The 27,274-nt window shown below is 44.8% G+C and overlaps 1 protein-coding gene across 1 annotated transcript in view; it reads right to left on the bottom strand.

Annotated features, from left to right (window-relative positions):
* The window catches only part of DGKH (diacylglycerol kinase eta), a 99,617-nt gene that overhangs the window by 20,745 nt on the left and 51,598 nt on the right, over positions 1 to 27,274 (bottom strand). Inside the window, exons 7-22 of the mRNA XM_053397258.1 lie at positions 24,248 to 24,373; positions 20,856 to 20,958; positions 16,008 to 16,170; positions 15,104 to 15,212; positions 14,812 to 14,951; positions 14,133 to 14,220; positions 11,734 to 11,819; positions 10,499 to 10,595; positions 8,259 to 8,535; positions 7,093 to 7,209; positions 6,382 to 6,513; positions 5,318 to 5,435; positions 3,353 to 3,463; positions 3,113 to 3,209; positions 1,648 to 1,755; positions 255 to 368 (exon numbers count right to left, since the gene is read on the bottom strand). Of these exons, the coding sequence (XP_053253233.1) occupies positions 255 to 368; positions 1,648 to 1,755; positions 3,113 to 3,209; positions 3,353 to 3,463; positions 5,318 to 5,435; positions 6,382 to 6,513; positions 7,093 to 7,209; positions 8,259 to 8,535; positions 10,499 to 10,595; positions 11,734 to 11,819; positions 14,133 to 14,220; positions 14,812 to 14,951; positions 15,104 to 15,212; positions 16,008 to 16,170; positions 20,856 to 20,958; positions 24,248 to 24,373 (1,986 nt within the window). The remainder of the gene's footprint in view (positions 1 to 254; positions 369 to 1,647; positions 1,756 to 3,112; positions 3,210 to 3,352; positions 3,464 to 5,317; positions 5,436 to 6,381; positions 6,514 to 7,092; positions 7,210 to 8,258; positions 8,536 to 10,498; positions 10,596 to 11,733; positions 11,820 to 14,132; positions 14,221 to 14,811; positions 14,952 to 15,103; positions 15,213 to 16,007; positions 16,171 to 20,855; positions 20,959 to 24,247; positions 24,374 to 27,274) is intronic.

Raw genomic sequence — 27,274 nt, 5'->3', positions numbered from 1 at the left:
AACCCTGGGTAAGCTCCTGGAACCCCCAGAATATCAAACCACTCAGAGATTGTTCATGTTGATTCCCAAAAAGAAGTGTGGTTATTAACAGCTGTGGCTGCTGTGCATCCAGGTACAACTCATGGGCAAAAACCTACTGCATTTTGGCATTTATGATGGTCAACATGCTTAAAATGAAAAGTCAACGCTTGATTTGTGTGCGCTTGAGCACGTTCGCGGCCTATGCTTCTTCTCTCCCGGTAAGACACACATACCTGGGCTATCCTGTGGTGCTGTAGCTTGATAACACGAGAAACAGCCATCTGCATGCTGCCAAATACTGCAACAACCTCCAAAATCTTATCATCAAATGATGGTGCCCCAAATATCTGGTGGACAGAAAGGAAACACAAGTCTGGGCTTAGAAGAAGAAGAAGAGTTTGTATTTGATATCCCGCCTTTCACTCCCTTTAAGGAGTCTCAAAGCGGCTAACATTCTCCTTTCCCTTCCTCCCCCACAACAAACACTCTGTGAGTTGAGTGGGGCTGAGAGACTTCAAAGAAGTTTGACTGGCCCAAGGTCACCCAGCAGCTGCATGTGGAGGAGCAGAGATGCAAACCCGGTTCACCAGATTACGAGTCCACCACTCTTAACCACTACACCACACTGGCTCTCTGTGATCTCTCTATGATTGATTATGTGGGGTGGGGCTTACCTGCCCCCCCTCCAAATGTTATTCAAGTTGGGGCCCCCGTCTGACGCTACACATTTTATTCAAGTCTGGACCAGCAATGCAAATTGAACAATCATGGGCGTTTCACCCATTAAGTCCCCAAGTCGACTGGGAGACATGCCAAGTCCAGCAGGCCCCTGCAGAGCCCCCCATGCCAGCTTCGAGGCCCAGGGCAAGCGTACCCGGCTTCCTTCTCTCCGAACGGGTCTGCTGCCTGTCATTCTGTCATCACGCTGGGGTTGATGAACTGCAGCGTGACGCAAGCCTTACTATTTTATGCATATATGAAGAAATAACAAATATGTAGGCATTTTAAGAGTTGTTGTTGTTTAGTTGTTTAGTCGTGTCCGACTCTTCGTGACCCCCTGGACCAGAGCACGCCAGGCACTCCTGTCTTCCACTGCCTCCCGCAGTTTGGTCAAACTCATGCTGGTAGCTTCGAGAACACTATCCAACCATCTCGTCCTCTGTCGTCCCCTTCTCCTTGTGCCCTCCATCTTTCCCAACATCAGGGTCTTTTCCAGGGAGTCTTCTCTTCTTGTGAGGTGCCCAAAGTATTGGAGTCTCAGCTTCAGGATCTGTCCTTCCAGTGAGCACTCAGGGCTGATTTCTTAAGAATGGATAGGTTTGATCTTTCTGCAGTCCATGGGACTCTCAAGAGTCTCCTCCAGCACCATAATTCAAAAGCATCAATTCTTTATGGTCTCCAGCTCTCACTTCCATACATCACTACTGGGAAAACCATAGCTTTAACTATACGGACCTTTGTCGGCAAGGTGATGTCTCTGCTTTTTAAGATGCTGTCTAGGTTTGTCATTGCTTGTCTGGAGATGTCAAACCTGAACATACTGTCAATAGAACCAGCAGAAATCCTGCTTCACAGGATATTGGCGGCAAAAACACTTTTAGAAATAACCCCCCTCGCCCTGCTTACATCATCCTCCTTGGTTCCGCCCCAGAAATTAGTCCCGCCAGCGTAGCTTGGGATATTCAAAACAGCTATGCCTTGAAGACTTGGGAGGGGGATGTATTGTCCATCACACTGCAATGCATAAAAACAACAACTGCATAAATGATCCCTGAAATAATTTGCTATATCCTTTAATCACATATTGGACCTAAAGGTCATTGAGTTTACGTAGCACAGATTTTCTATACCCATTAAACCGTTTAGTGTGGCAGCAGCTGTACATTGGAACTCCCTGCCTGGTGGAATTAAGCTGGCACCCTCCCTGTATTATTTTGGGTGCCTGGGTAGGCAAGGCTACCCATACACTTAGAAACCAGTAGGAGAACACTTCAGTCTCCCAGGACATTCTATACAAGATCTCAAAGTAGCTGTCTTATTACAAAAGAATTTCAGAAATAGACTGGAAAGAGAAGTTGCTGAATTGCAACTTATTACCAAACTTAAAAAGGACGCAGGTGGCGCTGTGGGTTAAACCACAGAGCCTAGGACTTGCCGATCAGAAGGTTGGCAATTTGAATCCCCGTGAAGGGGTGAGCTCCCGTTGTTCGGTCCCAGCTCCTGCTCACCTAGCAGTTCGAAAGCATGTCAAAGTGCAAGTAGATAAATAGGTACCGCTCCGGTGGGAAGGTAAACGGCATTTCCATGCGCGGCTCTGGTTCGCCAGAAGCGGCTTAGTCATGCTAGCCACATGACCCGGAAGCTGTACGCCGGCTCCCTCGGCCAATAAAGCGAGATGAGCACCGCAACCCCAGAGTCGGTCATGACTGGACCTAATGGTCAGGGGTCCCTTTACCTTTTTTACCAAACTTAAAACCATGGAGAGACCTGGTCTGAATAGAGACATTGGATTCTTGTCTCATTATACATGATAAAGCTATTTTTAGCCATCTCACCCCTTGCTTTTTCCTGTAAGAACAATTGCAGTTGTTAACAGTCATCAACAGGTTTACCATACCCATTAAGTCTATCACCCATTCCCACCACCCTTCTGAATAATATCCCTCCCCACCCTCTTACTATATATAAGGGTCTGGTGACTTCTGTTTCAGTGTATCTGAAGAAGTGTGCATGCACATGAAAGCTCATACCAATAACAAACTTAGTTGGTCTCTAAGGTGCTACTGGAAGGAATTTTTTAATTTTGTTTCAAACACTTAGAAACGCTGATGTGAATTTTAATCTGTTTTAGTATTTTAACTTCTTTATGTATTGTGAATTTTCCCTGAATTTACGATTTAATCTTTTTAAAAAATTGCTTTGAGTGCTTTTTTCACAATCAAGAGGTGTAATTTTCTTAATGAAATGGATAAATAAATAAAACAAGTAAGTATGAAGGGACTGGCCTGTTGGGATTGGGGAAGGGAAGAGAGCCTTCTGTTCCTGCAGCCTGACTCTGACAGGCATGCAGTTAGGAATATATAAATATTACCTCAAGCTGAACTTTTTGTTCTAAGTTCTTGTAGGTCCGTTGCAGTAATTCTTTAGTACCAAGTACACCATACCACATCATGTTCTTTGTCCTGCTTCTAAAAGGAAAAGGAAAAATGATCATGCCCAGGCATATAGTTCACACAATAACCACTGCTAAGATGCAGTTTTTTAAAAAAAATATTACATACATGTCTGCAGAAAATATTTCTATTTAAAATCTTGGTTCTGACTCAATTACCTGCATTTTTCAGGGTGTTCTTCTCGTTTATTATTAAATTCTAATGAAATCTTTGCATCTAATCCAATGCCAAAATAATTGTTCATGACGCACTTCTCTGAATATCCTTCCCTGTAGACAAATGTGCAACTGCATTATAACCTTATCATAGCGATGGTCGATTGCAACAACTGTATGTACAAGTATACAATGACACATTTATAGTTTTTCAACTGATTCTACACTAATTCCCCACATTTCTCTTTCTCTCTCTCTCTCTCTCTCTCTCTCTCTCTCTCTCTCACACACACACACACACACACACACACACACACACACCATGAGACAGCAACAGACTTGTGTGTTACATACCGTATTTTTCGCTCTATAAGACGCACTTTTTCCCTTCTAAAAAGTACGGGAAAATGTGTGTGCATCTTATGGAGCGAATGCAGGCTGCGCAGCTAAGCCAGAAGCCAGAACAGGGAGAGGGAGCACTGTGCAGTGCTCTGTCTCGCTGTTCTAGTTTCGGGGTTAGCAGCGCAAAGCCTCTTGTTAATCCTGTCTCCCCCCTTGCTCTTAAAACTGTTTTCGGAGGAAGGTGTGTGAAGGAGGAACAATGTAGCTGCAGCTGAAGTTCTAACTCAAGACCAAAACTCAAGTGATGTAGCACATCACTTATCAGGTCTTCCTAGGACAATGTGAAGAAGAAGAGTTTGGATTTGATATCCCGCTTTATCACTTCTCGAAGGAGTCTCAAAGCGGCTAACATTCTCCTTTCCCTTCCTCCCCCACAACAAACACTCTGTGAGGTAAGTGGGGCTGAGAGACTTCAGAGAAGTGTGACTAGCCCAAGGTCACCCAGCAGCTGCATGTGGAGGAGCGGAGACGCGGACCCGGTTCCCCAGATTACGAGTCCACCGCTCTTAACCAATACACCACACTGGATAGAACAGCTGACTACCTAATGACCTCATTTGGGAACTACAATTGTGTAGGTCTGCTGTTTTTATTTTTAATAAACAATTTTTCACTTAAGAGTTTTGGACTTTTGAATCCATTAAAACCACTCAAACTTTCCTTCGTTTGCGGCATAACTTTCTGGATATTAATTTGGTGTAGAGAGAGAAATAGGATTGCGTGGCGAGTTCCCGCCCCCCACCAGGATAAATAAGGACATGAGACACCATAATTTAAGGTTAATTGGGCGAATTAGGCCACAACTTTATTGAATTTCAGGAATGAGAGGCATTGGCTTAGGCATTGGTCCTAACGACTATCCGGCTCCAGCCCATTTGCTGGAGACACGGGGAAGGGTTAACCTTATATCGGGGGAGTCTCCTGCCAAGGCACGTCGACTAGGAGCTCCCCCGGGTCACCGCTCTGGGGCGTGCCTTTGGCCCTCACCTCCATAGGCTTCGGACAGGGCCACGCCCCCCGGAGTCCTTTAACGGACCACCCTTCGGTCGCTGGGGGGAGGTGATGGCGTTCCTCCCCCCCCCACATCCTCTTAACCCCTTCTTACCAATGCCTACCGCCAATGCCGAGAAGTTGTGACGAGTTGCTACGAGGTAGGCGAAAAACCAAAGGCCAGAAATCGCCAATTGGGAAAAAATTCCTACCATGCCCCTTGCGGCGACAGACCGAAGTCCATAGCAAAGTCAAAGACCTACCTAAGCCTAGTTAAAGGGAGGGAGGGTGGGAAAACGTGGGGGCGAGCCGGCGAAAAGAGGGTGAGCCCGCTCCGTGCCGGCCCTAAATAGGGCAGGCCATGCCCCCCCCAGCCAGCCAGCTGATTGGCTGGCTGGGGGGGGCAGACCCGACCAGGATTCCCCTGCTCTCGCGGGGGCTGCGACCAGCCCCCGCTCATGTGGGGTGGGCGTGAAGCCCGCAACCCCACCTCCTGGGCAGGCCGGAAGTGGCTTTGCCAAGTAAATGTGAAACAGAAAACTATAAGGATTAAGCAAAACATATTTTCCTTCTTACAGTGATTCTGGATCAGGATCAATAAACGGCGTAGCACCAAATGGATCAATGTTGGCTAGTAACATTTTGCTGATAATAGAACTCCCTGCAATAGAAGCCGCCAGACCTGCTCTTAGACCTGATGGGAAAACAGGAAAATCCATGTTATAATTAGCCAATACTGTAGTTTTATCTTAGCTATTAGAAATCATTTTGAGGGAGGACGAGAAGTGGGTAGCTAAAACATTACCCTGAAAAGCATTTCACTCATTCTAAAAGTGGAAATGTTTCATATGAGGTTGTTTTAGTTTTGAATGTTTTTCAGGGTGTTCATTTTTCTACGGGAAACATTGGAAATAAAAGGACCTGGGGAGAAATGGGATCTGTGGAAGATGGGCAGCAGCAAAACTATACCAGCCCCCGCTATTTTTCCATCCTCAACCTCTCTGGGCCATCATTTCAGAGTTTCCTTTCTGCAGGGGGTTGGACTAGATGACCCTTGGGTCCCTTCCAACTCTACAGTTCTTTGATTCTATTATTTTAAGACTCCAGGTGAACTCCATATCTCAAAGTCATAGCTTGAAGTCTCAGGCTTGAGCAATGTGTAAAGGTGAAGGGACCCCTGACCATTAGGCCCAGTTGTGACCGACTCTGGGTTGCGGCGCTCATCTCGCTTTATTGGCCGAGGGAGCTTCCGGGTCATGTGTCCAGCATGACTAAGCCACTTCTGGCGAACCAGAGCAACACATGGAAACACCGTTTACCTTCCCGCTGGAGCGGTACCTATTTATCTACTTGCACTTGACGGGCTTTCGAACTGCTAGATTGGCAGGAGCCAGGACCGAGCAACGGGAGCTCACCCCGTCGCGGGGATTAGAACCGCCAACCTTCTGATCGGCAAGTCCTAGGCTCTGTGGTTTAACCCACAGTGCCACCCGCGTCCCTGAGCAATGTGTAAGCTCTGTTAAAAATGGGAGAAAGATGTTAACAACCAAGCTTCTTTTGACAGGTCCTTAGAAAAACTACACTAGTATATTTTTGGAAACTCAAGGCAATGGACTAGAGAATTTTAAAATCCTTGTTACCTGGGCAAATTATCCTCGTATTCAGTACTGGAAGGTTTTCTTTGCTGGCTGTGCAGGTTGTTGCTGAAAAAGAACTTGCATGTGAAGGAATGCGACTTCTGCGTCCAACTGGAGATTTGGGGGCAGTTTTAACTATTCAGAGAGACAGAAATATATACATATCCCTAAGTAGAAATAAATCGAGTTTTTTACCTATAAAATGAATAAATAAGCCATACGTGTACGTTTTCTTTATTAGAAAAAGGCTCTGCCTGCGATTTAGTAGTTTGCTTGTTTATTGTGGAGCAGTCACGCTTGGTGATATATTTTTGCGTGCCTTTGCATTTGGCTTTTATATCACTGCCCTGTGTATTGTTTGTTGAGGTTTAAATAAATGGGCAGTGGGGGAAAGGCGGGAAGGAAAGCAAGGGGGTGAATAGCAATTGGTTTATCCCGCTGAAGGTTCCAGCTGATGAATGAGATGGAAAGAGCCTGAGCGAAGGACATCTTCTATACGAGGCCCTAGAGTCTTGGGGCTTCCATCAAGAATATTCATGCACATACTTGGGCTAAGATAAAAGAGGAGTGGGAACTCCACAGAGAAAGAACAAACAGAGCTTGGACTTAAGTATGGAAGTATGAACTTCTCTCCCTGCGTAAGCCTTACTGAAAAAGACTCATTGCAGACTTATTTAGAATCCTTAAGCCATTGCTACTTTTTTGGCTACTGACCTGGGTGCGCTTCAGATTCCTTTGTATCTTCTTCTTTGGATTCATCCAGTTCCTTACTATACTTCACCGACGACTGATTTATTTGCACTTCCGAATGGGCATTCTGCTCATCTACAACTACAAGACCAGGCAAGCACGTGTCCGTATTATTATTCAAATTTCTGAAATCTATCGTGTATCACTAAATAAGAGTTAAGTCTGCAAGTAAAAAATATAAAGGAAATGTACTGCTAGACTCCCAATAATATCTCCTGAATGTTAAGGTGGAATACACATTTGGTTTTTACTGGAAAATACTATGGGAAATTTGTGCATTCTTTTCATGTGCATTTACTATTACAGTCATACGTCGGGTTGAATGTGCTTCAGGTTGAGCGCGTTCTAGTTGCGCTCCGCAGCAACCTGGAAGTAATGGAGCACGTTACTTCCAGGTTTCACCTCTCGCGCATGCGCAGACGCTCAAAATGACGTGACACATATGCACGGAAGCGGCAAAACGCGACCCGCGCACATGCAGATGCGCCGCCACGTCTTACGTTGCGTTCAGGATGCGAACGGGGCTCCGGAATGGATTCCATTCGCATCCTGAGGTACCACTGTATTATTGTACTCCCTCTCAGTAAAAGAGAGATAAGCAAAGCACTATTAAATTTTCAGAAGGCATCTGCAATAGTTTCCTCTCAAAGTTTCTGCATCTGAACTGACACCACCCTCTCAAACACCTTTCCCAAAGAAGAGGCATTTGCGACTAAATAGTAGTTTGCCATGCAACTGAGACCTGAGTACTCCCTCCTCATTCTGTTTGATACTTTATTTGTGTTATAAGTGCAACAACAAAAAATCAAACATACAGTGGTACCTCAGGTTAAGTACTTAATTCGTTCCAGAGGTCCGTACTTAACCTGAAACTGTTCTTAACCTGAAGCACCACTTTAGCTAGTGGAGCCTCCTGCTGCTACCGCGCTGCCGGAGCACAATTTCTGTTCTTATCCTGAAGCAATGTTCTTAACCTGAAGCACTATTTCTGGGTTAGTGGAGTCTGTAACCTGAAGCGTATGTAACCTGAGGTACCACTGTACAAGTAGTTAGTGTTGTAGTAAGTGGGATTTTTTTTTTTAAGTGTCACAAGTTAAGTTAATAAGCAAGACTGTCTTCCAGAAGCACACCTTTTTCTGCTTGCTCAATAATTTGCCTCAGAGCCTTCTTCAGACTATTTGCTCTGAGCATGAGCTGTTCTCGGGGCTTGAAGATCTGGTGTGGGACAGATGTTCTGTTGCTCTCTGTCAGCGGCTCCTTGGCATCGGACAGAGACTCTTCGCTTGATGACTCTTCAGCCGCTTCCTCTGCAATGGGGGAAGTGCTTCGTGGCAACACAGGGACAGCCTGGGCTTCAGAGTGAAGGGCCTGAAGCAACAGGTTGAGCTTCTCATTCAGCTCTGAACACTAACAACGTCACAGACAAAGGGAAAGAAATACACACAAAAAAGAAATGCGCATTCATACGTAAGGCTAAATAAACACAAAGCAATTGTTTTGACAATAAAGTAGCCCACCAGCTCCCTGACGAATGTCAATGATTTTACTACGGTTTTCTCATTTTTAAAGCAATGTTTTTTGTTTTGTTTTGTTTTAATAATATTTTATTGGTTTTCCAAAAATAAGAAAACGACAACAATACAAAAACAAAACAAAACAAACTGACTTCCCTCTAATCCCTTCCCTGGTTCCATTATTTCTCAACATGCTGCATGTCCAATGTTAAATTTATAACATATTTAAACCACCTATTAGCCATTCATTGTAAAATCACAAGTAAACTTAAAACCCTGCTAATGTATTAACCTGTGTACATTGCTTCTGTATATATGCAATAAACACCTTCCACTATTCCTTAAATTCATTGCCATCTCTTCCTCTTAATTTTATCGTCAATTTTGCCATTTCAGCATAGTCCATTAGTCTAACTTGCCAATCTTCTTTGGATGGGACACCTCAAAGCAATGTTTTTTGGAAGCAACGTCATTGGCTTCTGCAGCATCACTGAGCGAACCACCGCCATTTTGAATTGGAGTGGTCCAGAAAGAGGGCTCTGACTCCAAGATGTTTCCTGACCAATGGTGAAGAATCAGAGCTTCTCAGAGGACACTGACCAGCCGTCAATGGTGGCTGCAGGAACCATTGCTGAAACCCTCCAGAAACCCAACTATCTAGAGTCGGGGTGTGTGTGAAAATACACTTATGCGGGAGCCACTCCTGAAACCATAGTCACCCAGTGTGGGTAGGACTGAGAAGTGTGCGTGCGTGCGTGTGGCACCCTGTATGTGTGGACACTGTTTATGCTGTGTGTGTGTTTCTGTGTGGGTCTGTGTGTGAGTACATCTGTTGTGGTATGAGTGCTGGCGTAAGGCCCTTGTAGAGCTGACCCAACGGTCAATGCATCCTTTAGGCTCGAAAAGTCATACCTCAGGTTGAATGTGCTTCAGGTTGAGCGTGTTTGGGTTGCGCTCCGCAGCAACCCGGAAGTAACAGAGCACGTTACTTACGGGTTTCACCGCTCACGCATGCACAGATACTCAAAATGACGTCACGCGCATGCGCAGAAGCGGCAAAACGCGACCCACGCACGAGCAGACACGCCGTCGCATCTTACATTCCATTCAGGATGTGAACACGCAGCATAAACAGTGTCTGCACATACAGGGTGCCACACGCATGCACACTTCCCAGTCCTATCCCCTGGTTTAAAGGAAGGTTCTCCTGTTACCAGAAGCGGGGCTTCTGTTAGGAGAGAAGCCTAGGTCTAGACTACACAGCCGTTTGGTCTTCAGGCTCCCCCAGCCAGCTGATTAACGCTTTCTGCTTTTCTGTCACTGCCCAAAGAGTAACCAAGTGTCCCCTTTGACGGCATGGCCTCCAGCTTGTCTTGCCCCATACAACTGGTCCCTCCATATTGGGACTTTGCTAAGGCATCCAAAAGGCTGCCTATTAGGAGCTTTGATATTTCCTGCTCTCTTTCCCTTCATAAATTTTCTGTCATGAAGAATATGGATCTCCAGTCATTGTTGTTGTTGTTGCATTCTAGGAGGCCAAAGGCAGGGCACAGACATAATAAACTGTACAACATCGGTATTCATTAAAGCTGTTTTAGAACTTGGGGTAAAAATGTTTACTCTGCCTACCGAATGAACTTCACAAGGAAACTTAGGAAAACCAAAAGTAAAACCAATTTAAAATACAATACAGATTTAACCAATTCTTGACTTCACTCAAGAGTTTACTAAAAAGTGTTTTACTAAAATCATTTTGAGAATTTATACAAAGAAGCAAAGCTTAACACTGGGAAATTTCTAACACGGATACATTTGAAGTGAGGGTTTTTTTTAAGGAAGGAAAGCTTAATTCTTACTTTAATGGCCATAGCATCAGCTTCTGTGTTCTCCATGGGTCTGTCACAGCTCTTTCCTATTTTAGCCACAAAGCCTTTTACAGTTTCACACAATATCCTTTTATGAAAGAGACAGAAACGCCAAGGCAAAGAGAAAGGGAAGTGGTGATGTTGGAATATCAATTCTGTTTGAGGCAGTAATATAGTTTCACTGTTCCCAATGAACATCCATTTAGAGCCTAACAGCCATGCATTTTCTATCACACAAGCAACGGCCCTGAGACTTCACAGCCCATGCGCATCTGGGTTCTTGGTCCCTTATCTTCTTGCCATATTTCTTGCGGCCGGACCCCTTGTGGTGGGGAGCCAGGGAGAGGAGTGAAGGGGTTCCTTTGTCTTCACAAGGACACTACACAAGAATGAGCAAAGGGAAGACTCCAGACACTGCCACCTTCTCAAATGCCCCTTCTCACTGCACAGTGGCAGCATGAGACTTAGGGGCAGGGTGTGTGTGTGTGTGGGTGTGTGTGGAAGAGAATAAAGAAAAGGTGAAACTCAAGATCAGTAGGTGATGCTGGAACCACAACTGTATACAACTGAAGCCTAAGGAATCCTCTTTGGGGCATAAAGGTAAAGGGACCCCTGACCATTAGGTCCAGTCGTGCCCGACTCTGGGGTTGCGGCGCTCATCTCGCTTTATTGGCCGAGGGAGCCGGCGTACAGCTTCCGGGTCATGTGGCCAGCATGCCTAAGCCACTTCTGGCAAACCAGAGCAGTGCACGGAAATGCCATTTAACTTCCCGCCGGAGTGGTACCTATTTATTTACTTGCACTTTGACATGCTTTCAAACTGCTAGGTTGGCAGGAGCAGGGACAGAGCAACGGGAGCTCACCCCGTCGCAGGGATTCGAACCACCGACCTTCTGATCGGCAAGTTCTAGGCTCTGTGGTTTAACCCACAGTTCTAATGAGCCTGACATTCTTTTGTCAGCTGAGGTTCATCACTGCTTGTTGTGAAGCATTGTTGTACAAGCACTCTGCCACAAGCAGAAATCACAATTCCACTTCCACCCTGAAGCGTTGCGGAGCCATAACTTTGCTCTCGCGCCTGCAGCATGTAACATCTGAATCAGGCAAGAATCCAAATTTGAGTGTGCAAGTAAACGTTCATGCTTGCATGCATGCATATTAAAAAAGATGCAACACAAAACTGCTCTACGCTATATTGTGATGTGCACGTGTTTTTTTTAACTTACTTGGCCGATGATATGACAACAGAGTGCTGATCAGAATCAAGGATCTTAGCCAGATGAGCAGCAACTGAATCTTCATACATAGACATCTAAAAATTAAGAAATAATTATTCATGTTCTACCTGTGATTGTGCTGAAGTAAAAAAACAAATCTCACACAGGAACATCCCTTTCTGCATCCACCAAAAATGCCTTCTATACAGTAATGCTAGATGTATCTGTGGTTATTGATTTTCTTAGCCTAAGAACGCTCTCAGTCTTAACTCCAACATAAAATGGTGAACTAGGAAAAATTATAATAGATCGGTTTAAAAAAATATGAAAGCCACAATCTAGTGAGGCATAGGCAGAGGAGGAATTCAATGTCACACCCTCTGATGATTCCGTCAGCACCAAGCGTTCCTGCCTATCTGATGAAGTTTCTACCATGCTGAGAAAAGCTAATCTCAATTTGAGGTATTAGCACTTATTATTTTAATACTGTTCTATTAATAGACAGAACAATGTAATAGATCAATTTTATGATTATATTATGATCACCTAAGACTATTCCATAGATTCATAGATGAAACCCCATAGAGCTATGTAAATAAAAAATGAAAGAGAGAGAGAGAGAGAGTGTGTGTTTAATTCCGAACACTTAATACCTGCCTATGTATGCATACATTGCAAACAATGTATGCAATTGTTTGTTTGTTTGTTTGTTTGTTTGAAATGATTTAATCAGTCAAACTACTGAGCAATTGAGGATTATGGGAGGTCTTCAGATTACAGTCCGATTCTAATACTTGGTTGTATTGTAGACTTTCTCAAAATGAACTGACAGAAACTTCAAATAAGCAGCCTTTGTTTTTGCAACAAATGGACCCTGGCCAACAAATTAAATGTAAGGCAAACCCACTCAGTCACCCAGACCAGCCATGCAATTGGACAGGCAAGGGCAATAGAGGGGAAAACATACAAGCATCGTGGCCAAAATGGAAGGAAAGCGAGGAGACGAGGGAGAAAGAAAGATGGAGCCACACTCACACTCAGACCTCGCTGGGGGCACGTGCTGGGCACAAACAAATCAAGCACCAGGAGTGGGGGGAAATAGAAGGTTAAATGTAGGTTTTTACACGGAAAAGAGAACTCAGCAAGGCAAACCTGGATGCCTGGGTTTTTCAAAGCAGTAAAGTGTCGGGCCAGCCGTTACAAATGGCGCTTATTTTAGCATAAAATAAAGACGCAGAGAGCTAGTATTTTTCCTTGGACTGAGGGGCAGCTCTTTCCACACATCTTCTCCTCTCCAGTCCGGTCACTTTATTACCCTTTGTTCTCTCCAGCCGCATGGCTGCTTGCCAGTGTCTCATGTTACCTCATCCGGCCAGGGCTTAAACCCACCCACACCATATAGGGTCATCACTGCCCAGAGGAAACACAACTCCATTTAAGGTCAATACAATCCCAATACATGGTAAGGCACAGACATGCTGGTCACTGGGTCAGCAAGACACCAGGTGGCACTACAAACCTTTGCCAGGGCTTTCTGGCTCCCACAGTAAAGCAATGAGCGCACGCAAGCCTCTTAAAGTTAAAAGGCATGCAAGGAACCACACACACACACCCCCGACTCCAAACCTCATGGCTCTTCTCTGTGATGACTCTCCTAGCTGATGACTCGCTGCGGGACGATGACGACTGAGGAGGAGGCGGAGCTGGAGCCGCAGCATTAAGCTGCTAAACACGCCCCCCGGAGACACCTGGTTGGCTGCCTCCGGTGGGCGTGGGCGCCAGCCAGGTGAGGAGGGGCGGGGGCTAAGGCCCCCGGCCAGGGGCAGAACTCGGGCTCCCGCCCACAACCACTCCCCTCTCTTCCAGGGAGGAGAGTCTTTTTGCAACAAATGGAAAGCCGGCATTGTATAGGTAGTGGTTAAACCAGGGGTGGCAAGGTTTACCTCACCTGGGCCGGTTCACTCCAGCGGAGATCCCTCCGTGGGGCAGATTACACGCGTGCACATGAGCACGCATGGCTGCGATTTCTGGCGTCTGTGCAGACACGATTTTTGACATCTGTGTCTGCACAGACGTGATTTCCGGCACTGCCGAAGTGAGTCCCTGCACCGCGCTGCACCAGTTTAGCGCAGTGCGCGGGGACTCGCCATGTTACACCAATGTAATTTTTAAACAAAACTCTATTGAAATAAGCTGCAACATACGAGCCTGATCTCAAGCTTCAGCTAAAATGTTTCTACCACCACCCTAGTTTTTTTATGCAGTCCTTTGCAGACTTATCTGAAATTAAGCCCTGGTGAACGCAGTGGGATTTTACCTCTGAGTAGACATGCCTAGGATTGATTTGTTAATTATATTTCATTTTCTCCAGCTCTACAATTTAATCACATCCCAAAACCTATATTCACCTGACATTCCTCAGACTCCTCTTCTGGCGTAACAGGAAGAATAGACTGCTTTGATGGCAGTTTCAATTCGTAAGACATTATGCTCCACCTGAAAAAAAGTGCCAGGTGATCAAACGACATGCAAAGGACCAAATTTGCACAGCAAAATCAATTCGTATTCGCATTGGAAGAAGAAGAAATAGTCACTCAAAAGGTAATTCAACCCTTATGAACAGGGCCGGATTTAGGTTTGATGAGGCCCAAAGCTACTGAAGGTAATGGGGTCCTTTGTCAACAGCAAGTTGTCACCGTTTTTTGTGTTGAATATATGCTATATGGTAATTTATGGACCTAATAGGTATCTAAAGCCATTTGGCCATGAAGAATGTAGGCACCCTATATATAGAAATGAGCAAACGAGTGATATTTTAGGGAGCAGGCTAGCAGGTGGGGCCCATTACTTACACCATAGGAGCCTACAAAACACAAGACACTGTTGCTGTATGTAGGTTTTATTTTATTTGTTTTTTATCTTATATTTTGGAAATGTACATCCAGGTTTTTTTCCCTTTTATTTTTTTGGGGGCCCCCAAGAGAGTGGGGCCCTAAGCTATAGCTTGTTTAGTTTACATGTAAATCCGGCACTGCTTATGAATAAAATTAATTGGGGTGGGGGAACGGTAAAGAGGTGCTTACTTACCTGTCTAACATTTTGGTGCTAGCTCGTTCCAGCTTTTCCAAAATTTGAGGAAGCTGTGTGTCGTCATCACAAGACCCTCCCCAGCCAAGGACACGGGCAAGGTCATTTCCTGTACCCAGGGGTAGCACTCCCAAATGACACTAAACGAAATAAGAAATATTCTGTTTAAAGTCAACTTACAGATCAATATTTGTGGGGTTTTGTTTTTCTTCACTTTTGTTTTATTTTCTAGTTTCTTAAAAACCCACCTCACTCTTTCTTTCCTCCTCAATAAGAAGAAACTGATACTTGCCTGTTTGTGTAAGTTGAGTTTATCAATTTCAGACAATACCCAGCCAACACTTCCATCTCCTCCACACACTAGGATTCGGAAATTGTCAAACTTCTGAAATAATCGTAGACTGAAAGAGAATGCATTGTCTGTGTTCAAACCCACAAGGAGATACAATATAAACACTCACAACAATGACAGTGTTAGCTGTTGACAAGAAATTATGCAGATTTTCAGAAGAGGGGAACAAGCAAGAGCGCTAAAGACTTAAGTATTTGTGATTAACACAAGTTTTCGTGGACTCAAGCCCACAAAACTGCCATTACAAATCTGTTTGTCTTCAATTGATTTTCCTGAAATCACGTCTATCCTTCTGGAAATTTTATGGGAAATAACTTGTTGCTTTAAAAAAAATAATTCAGGTGGCAAAAACTGATTGCTTCCCCTTTTTCAAAGTTCTGGCATTTAGCAGAAACTGCTAAATAACAGATCCAAACCAACAGTTATTGGTCTACAAGTACTAACCAAATATGGTGGTTGCATTATTGCAATGAAAGTGAGGTCTGCTCCAAGGCCAAACCCCTCAAAATAGGATTCCTATTCCTGGACGGCGGCTAATGGATTGAGGTTGAATCCTGACAAGACAGAAGCACTGTTTTGGGAGGACAGGGGGCGGGCGGGTGTGGAGGACTCCCTGGTCCTGAATGGGGTAACTGTGCCCCTGAAGGACCAGGTGTGCAGCCTGGGAGTCATTTTGGACTTACAGCTGTCCATGAAGGCACAGGTCAATTCTGTATCCAGGGCAGCTGTCTACCAACTCCACCTGGTATGGTGAACTCTAGCAGAATAAAGTTCGATTTAAATGCACCAATTTTGCAATGACCTTGTCCAGGAATAACAGTGGGTGGAAAACAAAACTCCTTACCCTAAATGAGGCCCTCCATTCATTAGATCAAACACCTGAGCTGGATTTAGCGACTGCTTGAATCGTCGGAGAAATTTTACACCCTGATTGTCTCCGCTCTTTGAATTGACAAAAACCAACAGAGGACTGGCACAAGATGGTGGACAGGTGGCTTTCCAGAATCCTGTAAACAAAGGAAGGAATAAAATGACGTGAATATGGTTGAGGGAACCAAGTGACTCCTATTCTTCCAACAGGATCACCAGCTACTGCTTTAGCGGACAAAACAAACAAACAAATACTGTATTTTTTGCTCTATAGGACTCACTTTTTCCCTCCTAAAAAGTGAAGGGAAATGTGTGTGCGTCTTATGGAGCGAATGCAGGCTGCGCAGCTATCCCAGAAGCCAGAACAGCAAGAGGGATTGCTGCTTTCACTGCTGTTCTGGCTTCTGAGATTCAGAATATTTTTCCCCCCTTGTTTTCCTCCTCCAAAAACTAGGTGTGTCTTGTGGTCTGGTGCGTCTTATAGAGCGAAAAATACGGTATCCACTCTAAAAAGCCAATGCTCACTTAGCTCCAACTTTGAAAAGGTCTAATTGTCCCCATACTAATTAAAGACAATAGGAGGGTTGGGAATTAGCTGATTAAAGTGTTCAGGGTAAGTGCACAAGTGAAAGCCACAAGTGAGACAGAAGTAAATTACTCTACTGCAAAGCATCTGAGAGGCAAGAGCGGCAACCTTTTGTTCTGTTAGCTCTTGTATCGAAGAAGAGCTTGCAGATTTGCTGTGGGTTCAGACAGTGGCAGAAGCATAGAGAAGTTAGGAGAGCCACTCCCTGCGCTCTCACTGTGCCAGAGATGCCTCTAGACAACTGATTTTGGACCTCTTTTGTTGAGCTGGGTGGTGGTGCACATCATTTTTTTTTAAAAAATTATTGTTTATTTAACATAATTGTTACAAAATATAAGCGAAATATTGCAAATACATACATGCATATTTCAAATAAGCACATATACATGAAAAAGGAACAAAAGAGAAAAAAGAAGAAAAGAAAGAAAAATAAAGAGGGAAAAAGAAGAAGAAAAGTTGGAAGAATTTCTCCCAAGTTTATTCTACAAATATCTCAATATGAAAATACTAATAAAACTTCATTGATTGACTTCCATCGCTTACACTGCACTTCCTATATACATTTTAAGCAAGATTGTATCTGGTGCACATCAGATTAAGACTAGAAAGACGTTGTTGTTGTTTTAAAAGAACTCCTTTTGTTGTTTTTGAATTCAGAAGTCATCTGGGTCATGATGAAAACTCAGCAATTGGGGGGGGGCAGAGGGAGATTTTTATTTCTGGTTTCTTTCCAGTAAAAAGCAAAGGATGTTGGGAAACAAGTATAGCCATGCCAGCCTCTGGCAACTACTAAATAGCCGTTTTTGGCACCAAAAAGCAGCCAGAGATGGGGAAGACAGCCTTTGTTAACCTTCATTAAAGTTCCCAAAGATTGTGATTATCTAAATAGCTCCAGCAACCTGAGCAGAAAGCTCTTGTTAAATCATGCTAATGGACATTATTGCCATGAAAATCACATTCAGGTCTCAATGGACATACAACACGCTCAGCTGTTCATGACTAAATTCCAAAATCCATTTAAAGAAAGAATGACTAAATCCAAGTGTATAATGGACCTATGAGATCCCAAGTGCTCATGAATCCTATTATCCCCCCCACAAATTATGACACTAAAAGGGTAAGGAATTATATATAATTCCGCTTGGTATTCGTGCATGTTCTGAAATATGCCAATAGGCCGGCAGCCCTAACGATGGGAGTCATTTTCTTACAATATAGTAATGGTGATATTTCTGCTAATTTAGCTATCAATTTTAAATTGTAATTGCAAACAGAAAGTGAACATCTGCTGGAAACATCTGCATTGTGAAGCCTTCAAAACGTAATAGGTAATGCATATATTTGCAATGTACTACACAAAGTCCAATGACAGCCATCCCCCATTTATTCTTCAAGATTCAGCTAATCCACTAAAAGCACAGTCTACTCAGAATTAAACGCTATTGCGTTTATTCCCAAGTAAACTTGGGGGTCACTTAGACTACATGTCCATGGGCAGGGTTGTGTTGCTTTTATTGTACTGTAGCGTTGAGCACAAAATATGGTTTGAAGCTCAACATCAAAAAACGAAGATCATGGCCACTGGTCCCATCACCTCCTGGCAAATAGAAGGGGAAGAAATGGAGGCAGTGAAAGATTTTACTTTCTTGGGCTCCATGATCACTGCAGATAGTGACAGCAGCCGCGAAATCAAGAGATGCCTGCTTCTTGGGAGAAAAGCAATGACAAACCTAGACAGCATCTTAAAAAGCAGAGACATCACCTTGCCAACAAAGGTCCGTATAGTTAAAGCTATAGTCCGTATAGTTAAAGGTCCGTATAGTTAAAGCTATGGTTTTCCCAGTAGTGATGTATGGAAGTGAGAGCTGGACCATAAAGAAGGCTGATCGCCGAAGAATGGATGCTTTTGAATTATGGTGCTGAAGGAGACTCTTGAGAGTCCCATGGACTACAAGAAGATTAAACCTCTCCATTCTTAAGGAAATCAGCCCTGGGTGCTCACTGGAAGGACAGATCCTGAAGCTGAGACTCCAACACTTTGGCCACCTCATGAGAAGAGAAGACTCCCTGGAAAAGACCCTGATGTTGGGAAAGATGGAGGGCCCAAGGAGAAGGGGACGACAGAGGACGAGATGGCTGGACAGTGTTCTCGAAGCTACCAGCATGAGTTTGACCAAACTGCGGGAGGCAGTGGAAGACAGGAGTGCCTGGCGTGCTCTGGTCCAGGGGGTCACGAAGAGTCGGACACGACTAAACGACTAAATAACAACAAGTGTTGAGTTTGTAAGTGGTTAAGAAAGGATGGCTTTCTTCCAATTGCAGAATGATGTGCCCACTAAATAGAGAGGAAGAGAAATGATTTTCACAGATTCCTCTTTCCCCCTGAAGTTTCCTGTGCCGTCTTCTTATACCCTTCAACCTCCAATCCTCCAGAACAGACTGAGGAGATGAAAATGTAGCAGGCAGACTCCGTGAAAAATCAGCTCCCCACTCTATGAATGGGAGGCTTGAAAATTTTAGCAAATATTTAGATTTGTTGCCTGAACTGAAAGCCCGCCAGTTTTTCTCAGCTTAAAACTCCTCCTAAATAAAAGAACACGAGCCATGATTACCCTTTGTGTCAATAAGTATTACAAATGCACACCTCGTGAGGCAGCCCAGGGACTGAATAAATGAATGAATTGATTTATTACGGTCACAGGGAGTAAAAAGAGGCAGCTGGCAGTGGCAGCAGTGGGCGGATCTGTGGGCAGGTGGTGAGCAAATCTGCCACCTGACGCTATCACCCCACCTCATGGTCCTGGCTAGATAAAGTAAAGGTAAAGGTACCCCTGCCCGTACGGGCCAGTCGTGACCGACTCTGGGCTTGCGTGCCCATCTCGCTTAAGAGGCCGGGGGCCAGCGCTGTCCGAAGACACTTCCGGGTCACGTGGCCAGCGTGACAAAGCTGCTCTGGCGAGCCAGCACCAGCGCCACACACGGAAACGCCGTTTACCTTCCCGCTATAAAGCGGTACCTATTTATCTGCTTGCACTTAAGGGTGCTTTCGAACTGCTAGGTGGGCAGGAGCTGGGACCGAACGACAGGAGCTCACCCCACCGCGGGGATTCGAAACGCCGACCATGCGATCGGCAAGTCCTAGGCACTGAGGTTTTACCCACAGCGCCACCCACGTCCCCCCTGGCTAGATAGTCAGCATCTTATTCTTAAGTCTGTATCTTTTGGCCTTCCCAAGCTGCTCTTTGGAGAAGATGGGGGTGGGCAATGAGCAAAAATCCTCCCCCTTCCTTAGCATGGAGTGCCCTTTCTGTGAGTAGAAACATACCAGTTGGATCACTGGATCCAACTCACTGTCCTTTTTCTGTTCTTTTTCCCTTTCTGTCTATGGACCAGAATGCGGCAACTAGACTGGTGACTGGGAGCGGCTGCCGAGACCATATAACACCGGTCCTGAAAGACCTACATTGGCTCCTAGTATGTTTCCAAGCACAATTCAAGGCGTTGGTGCTGACCTTTAAAGCTCTTAACAGCCTCTGCCCAGTATACCTGAAGGAGCGTCTCCACCCCCATCGTTCTGCCCAGACACTGAGGTCCAGCGCTGAGGGCCTTCTGGTGGTTCCTTCACTGCGAGAAGTGAGGTTACAGGGAACCAGGCAGAGGGCCTTCTCGGTAGTAGCGCCCACCCTGTGGAACGCCCTCCCATCAGATGTCAAAGAGATAAACAACTACCTGACATTTAGAAGACATCTGAAGGCAGCCCTGTTTAGGGAAGTTTTTAATGTGTGACATTTTAATGTATTTTTAAATCTTTGTTGGAAGTTGCCCAGAGTGGCTGGGGAAACCCAGCCAGATGGGCGGGGTACAAATAAATAATAATAATAATAATAATAATAATAATAATAATAATAATAATAATGGACCTGAGCGCATAATTGGAAAGAGATCTCAAGAACTGCCCAGTTTCGCCAGGGCATTCCATGGTGGCTGGGTGAGAAAGCAAAGCTGTATGCATGTCTGTTGACGGAGAACCTCAGCATCATTTTAATATTCTGTACTTGTGCTGAGCTAACACAAGGAGAAGAGTCCCTGGTCCTATTCGTAGACTTTATAAAATTGCAATAGGCAGCACCATCCTCTCTCTGGTCCCAATCAGCACAACTGCCTTGTGCAAAGTCTTTACACTCAATCTTATTTGCAAAGCATGTCACGAAGAAATATATTAAAGGACCTGCATACCATCAGAGTCTATGCTGTTCAGTGCTGTAGGTGGAATGATGGATACTTTGCACTGGCCAAGTGGACACTTGCGAGGAAACAAATCTCTGCATGCCGTGTGCACCTGGAGGGGGGAAAATGAACAAGCAATGGACCGTCAATATAGTACATACAGCCTTAATGTTATGGCAGCAAGCATACACCTGAGTATTGTAACAGAAACACTCATTTTTCAAGGAAAGATATAAAAATAAAGGTGTGCTCTGTTCCCAAGTGACAAAGCCACACCAGGCCTGGATAATTTCTGGCCCATCAAGCCTTCTATGTATATATAGCAGTCCAGTCGGAGCGTCATGAAAACTCAGTGCAAAAACAGATTGCTAACTAGTCACTGCTGGTCTGGAGTGGACGTCTGTGCAGCATCACAGATGGGTTCTATCCCTGCACAGAAGACCCTCTGGGAACATTTCGGAGGTCTAATTAGGGAGCCCTTGAGAAGAGCGCTGTCACTTACATGCCGGCCTGGAGGCGAGACTACAAATAGCGCATGCATTTTAAAAGCAAGAAATACCTGGCAGAAAAGGGCAAGTTGTAAACTATCAAATAATACAGGTGAAATAAGGAAGTTTTGATGTTTGATGTTTTACTGGGTTTAATGTTTTGATTTGTTGGAAGCTGCCCAGAGTGGCTGGGGCAACCCAGTCAGGTGGGCGACATATAAATAATAAATTCTTCTTCTTCTTCTTCTTCTTCTTCTTCTTCTTCTTCTTCTTCTTCTTCTTCTTCTTCTTCTTCTTCTTCTGTGTGCCAGTGTGGTGTTGTGGTTAAGAGCGGTAGTCTCGTAATCTGGTGAACGGGGTTTGCTTCCCCGCTCCTCCACATGCAGCTGCTGGGTGACCTTGGGCCAGTCACACTTCTCTGAAGTCTCTCAGCCCCACTCACCTCACAGAGTGTTTGTTGTGGGGGAGGAAGGGAAAGGAGAATGTTAGCCGCTTTGAGACTCCTTAAAGGGAGTGAAAGGCGGGATATCAAATCCAAACTCTTCTTCTTCTTCTTCTTCTTCTTCTTCTTCTTCTTCTTCTTCTTCTTCTTCTTCTTCTTCTACCTCTTCTTCCTCCTATTCAGACCATTGGGTCCATCTGGCTCAGGACTGTCTACATGTACTGTAAGTGGCTTTCCATGAGTCTTTCCCACCCTAATTGGAGATGCCAGGGAATGAGCCTTTTCACTCTCCCTGCATGGCTAATTCATAGACAAGAGTGAAAGTTGGTATCAAAGTGAGACCTTCCATGGAAACTCTTGGTGTTCTTTCTTTGGTCCTGTATACCTGAAGGAGCATCTCCACCTCCATCGTTCTGCCCGGACACTGAGGTCCAGCTCCGAGGGCCTTCTGGTGGTTGCCTCCCTGTGAGAAGCCAAGTTACAGGGAACCAGGCAGAGGGCCTTCTCGGTAGTGGCACCCGCCCTGTGGAACACCCTCCCACCAGATGTCAAAGAGAAAAATAACTACCAAACTTTTAGAAGACATCTAAAGGCAGCCCTGTTTAGGGCAGTTTTTAATGTTTAATAGGTTATTGTATTTTAGTGTTTTGTTGGAAGCCGCCCAGAGTGGCTGGGGAAACCTAGCCAGATGGGCGGGGTATAAATAATAAATTATTATTATTATTATTATTAAGCAAGAGACTAGTATCTTTCCTGAATAGCTGTATTGTTTTTAATATCCGATTGGAAGCCGCCCAGAGTGACTGGGGAAACCCAGCCAGATGAGCGGGGTATAAATAAATTATTATTATTATTAATTATTATCCAAAGAGAAGGGGGGCTCCATGAAGGCCTGAGGTATGCCGAGCCATTCCTACAGTTTTTATGTTCCGGGAAGAAGGCAAGAAGTACCATAAGGACTTTCTAAAGTCAATTTTAGGAAGGAATGCAAAACGCGAGTGTTCCACCACCTAATCCTTGTGCATACATAAAAGGAGGTGGTGTATTACCCCAGGGGGTTCCACAGAACTCTATTCTGAATGACATGGTTCTTAACATCTCCATGAACTGCTCGGATAAGTTATCTGGAGGTTTCGGCTGAAGCAGCTTGGCTACACGGATGATGCTGGCTCTTACTCGCTTCCATCAGATCCTAGGGAGATGGTTGGGCACTGAGAAAATGGATGCAGTGGAACAAGCTAAACTTTGCAGATCTGTTGCTACCACTGTAGTCAGAAGAGAACTGAGCCAAAAGCTGCCCCAATGCTCTAGTCTAGGCACATTCAGATAGTGAAGACACTTCTCTGGAAGCGGATGGGTGAGGGCAGGACAAGTTCCTTAGTAAAATGCCTAAAGCACTCTTGCCCAACTTGATCCCTGAGCTACAACACTCAACGGTCATCTGGAGGGCACCAGGTTGGGGAATACTGCTGTAGAGCCTTCCCAGGGAACATTTTTGGCTTTAAGGGTTTAATATGCTGCTTATTAAACACAGGTGACCCTGTGGGTTAAATCACAGAGCCTAGGACTTGCTGACCAGAAGGTCGGCAGTTCGAATCCCCGTGACGGGGTGAGCTCCCGTTGCTCAATCCCTGCTCCTGTCAACCTAGTAGTTCGAAAGCACGTCAAAGTGCAAGTAGATAAATAGGTACCGCTCCGGCGGGAAGGTAAACAGCGTTTCCGTGCGCTGCTCTGGTTCGCCAGAAGCGGCTTAGTCCTGGTGGCCACATGACCCGGAAGCTGTACGCCGGCTCCCTTGGCCAGTAAAGTGAGATGAGCGCCGCAACCCCAGAGTCGGTCACGACTGGACCTAATGGTCACCCTTTACCTTTTTCTGCTGCTTATATGATGACAGTTTGTATTTATATCTTAACATCTTTCATTAAACATGTATACTGCTTTGTCTATCCATGGGTCAAAAGAATAAATCAAAATCATAGGACTGCACAGAAACTACAAAGAAAAAACAAATGGCCAATGGAATATGTTGACCGTTCTGTGTCACAAATTGCGCCGTCTGACGTACAGTTTCTAAATAGCAGCTTTTTCTGATATTTTAAAAATATTCAAGGTTTCATTTTTGCTACTAAAATTTATTGCCAATATGAGTCAGGTGTCCCTAGGGTAACCTTGTACTCCTCCTTCCAGCAGCCAAGCTGGTGTCAAACGTCTTACTCTGCTTCCTTTGGACCCCATCAGCAAGGCTGAAAGGGGGGTGGGTCTTGTCGTCTAGGCAGCTCAGGACCTCCAGACACACTGCACAGGCTTGCGCCCAGGGGAAGTTACTTCGATACTGAGAACGCAGTGGTTTGGCTTCACCCTCTGGAGGCAGACTCCATTGTCTCTCGAGACAGACAAACACCAACCAAAAATTATGAGAACATTCTAGGAGACTGTTTTGAGGGAAAGAGACCTGTACAATCTGAACTCACCATCGTTTTACACCAAAGGCACTTCCAATCTTGCAGTCGCAGGACGCTGCCACAGGTCTTGTCACAAACTGCACATTTGGCACTGACAGGAAGATTTCCTTCTAACCACTGGTGAGGCATAGCTACCTGCAGCGGAGTGTTTTAAAGGTCAAAATGGGGGCAACGGAGACAGGGAAATAAGCATGTCACTTTTCTTCCAAATTCACTACAGTCAAACCTTGGTTGTTGAATGTAAGCTGTTCCAGAAACCCGTTCGGCTTTCAAAATGTTTGACAACCAAGGCATGGCTTCTGAGCGGCTGCAGGAGCTTCCTGAACTCAAGCAGAAGCCGTGTTGGATGTTCGGCTTCCGAAAAATGTTCAAAAACCGGAACACTTACTTCTGGGTTTTCGGCGTTTAGGAGTCAAAACGTTCCAAAATGAAGGCTTTCAGGAACTGAGGTTTGACTGTACCATATTTACTGCTTCCTCACCCACACAACCCATTTTGAAAACTATTACAGTCATTTCAAACTAAGTTGCACTCAAAATAGTCACAGAAATTAATGGATCTAAGTTAGCCATTATTTTCAATGGGTTTACTCTGAAGAAGACTTAACACTGGATACAACCCCTGAGGTTCTGAACCAAAGAGATCTGAGTACGTATATGCCTTGGTGTAGAAGGTTCCCCTTCCAGTCGCCTAATGAAATGCCTGTTTCACAGGGGACACACACACACACACACACTCCCGAGTTTTAGAACTAGCTTTCTAGGGTCAGGGTGCTGTTGCTGGGAGGGGAGAAGTTGGCACAGCTGCGTCAACCCTTTTGGACAACTGCCATTATCAATACCGCCGCCGCCCCACTACACTTCGCTGCCAGGGTAGCTTAACTTGTGTCAAGCACGCCAACAGAGAAGGTCGCTGGAGGAAGCACTGAGGTGCAGAGACCTTGGCGCAAGACCCCTTGCTTCCCCAATACCCCTTGGCAAGCAGCCCACTGTGTTGGGAAGTGAGGCGAGCAAAGCGTGTTCTCCTTCATAGAGAGCACTGGTTTGCGGCCTTTATTGATTTAAAGGCCGCTTTTGACAGCATCCCCAGAGGATTACTTTCGGGAAAATTAGCCCGATGGGGAATAGACAAAAGACTTTTGTGGCTAATAACTAAATTGCATGACGGATCGGCCGCTAGGGTGAGAATCACTCCGGCCGGCGACCTCTCAAATTCAGTAACTATCAATAGAGGTGTTCGTCAAGGATGTATCCTTGCTCCGACCCTTTTTAATCTATTTATAAGTGATATGAGGGCGCCTCTGATAGATTCCCAAGAAACGATCCACGCCCGTCTTGCCCAATATCGTTGCCCCCTTCTACTCTACGCTGACGACGCAGTGATCCTATCCTTCTCAAGAGTCGGCCTTAGGAGGGCATTAAAAATTTTTGATGTTTACTGCAAATCAAATCTTCTTACAATTAACCATGTTAAGTCCAAAGTCCTAATTTTCACCAGGAGTCGAAAAACCTATAATTGGAGAATAGACGGAAAAGCTATTGACCAAGTCTTTAAATTTCAGTACTTGGGAGTCCTTCTCCAACACAACATGGGCTGGGAGGTCCATCTTGCATATGTATTAAACAGAGCTAAAGCCCTTTCCTTTGCGCTACTGCGTTTTTTCTTTTCAGGTGGGGCTTTCCATATTCCATCAGTGTTAAAAGTTTTCAAGGCAAAGGTGATTGCAACAATAGCATATGCAATCCCAATATGGGGGTCCTTTGTTAATCTAACCCACTTGGAGGTAATCCAAAACCAGCTTCTAAGAAGGTTGCTAAAATTACCCAGGTGTGTAAGCAATACTGCTATACGACTGGAACTAAATGTTACATCTCTAGAAACCACATTATGGAAATGCATCCTCTGTTACTGGTTGGCATTATGGCATAAACTTCCAAATCTCCACTTGATACAGTGTCTCCGGAGAGATGACTTCCCTAGCCCCTGGGCAAAAATAATACATGGGAAACTCGTGTCCCTAGGACTATCTCCATCTGAACGATTAAAATTGGATTCAATTTGTGCCAAGAGAATTATAACTCACAAATTAGAGGAGATGGATTTACAATTTAATATTGCGACAGGTGGTGGCACCTGTTCGCCGATAAACCTTGGCTTAACACCACCAACGAAACTTCCATCTTATTTAACTACCTTATCTGTGGTGACGCACAGGTATGCCTTTATAAAGGCTAGATTCAATGTTTTCCCATCAAACGTGTTGGGTAACAGACTCTCCAACGGACAGATCTCACTCCTCTGTGACTGTAAAAGTGGATCTATAGAATCGTTATATCATATAATCTTCTGTTGTCCATTACATTCGGCTTCACGGTCCAAGTTTCTGGCCCCATATTTATCGAGAATTGCTGACGGACCTCAGGAAGCCCAAATAATATACTTATTAAACGACGAAGATACAAGTAGATCCCTTGCAGTCGCTAGATACCTGATTAATGTTTTATTTCAAAAGAGGAGAAATGGATCACTGTATGACTCTGACAGCTTAGCTAAACTTAAGAACCATCAATAAGTGCCAGAACTAAGACACATACCCCCCAAAATCTGAAGGATTTGAATTGCGGTTTACATAGAGGGAGCTTATTGAAGTAAAATTGGTTTTATATGGGTGTTTTAACTTGGAACTGTTTAAATTGTATTGTTTATGGATAAATTTTGATGTATTGTTTTCGATATGGGCCAATGGCCGCAATAATAAATCTATCTATCTAGAGCACTGGTTGTGGTGGGGGCCACCAAGACATTCCAAAGTTGTGGGGCGGGCTAATTGACTGTTGGCCACTGATGCGATTGGGCTTCCCTTGTCGTTGGGAAGCAGTTAATGTTGCCATTTGTTGATTGACAGCCAGAAATGCTAAAAGTCCTTGCACGAGGCTAGGGCTTCCTCTTTTCGGATTGCCCGTCCCTCCCTCCCTAGAATTAGGGTTGGTCGCTTTGACCTTGCTATGCCTGTCATGGGGTCGTCTGCTCTTGGGG

The sequence above is a fragment of the Podarcis raffonei genome, chromosome 7, assembly GCF_027172205.1.
Source record: "Podarcis raffonei isolate rPodRaf1 chromosome 7, rPodRaf1.pri, whole genome shotgun sequence".
Taxonomy (NCBI): domain Eukaryota; kingdom Metazoa; phylum Chordata; class Lepidosauria; order Squamata; family Lacertidae; genus Podarcis; species Podarcis raffonei.
The sequence above is the reverse complement of the archived record's forward strand: the minus strand, read 5'-3'. Positions and strand labels throughout refer to the sequence as shown.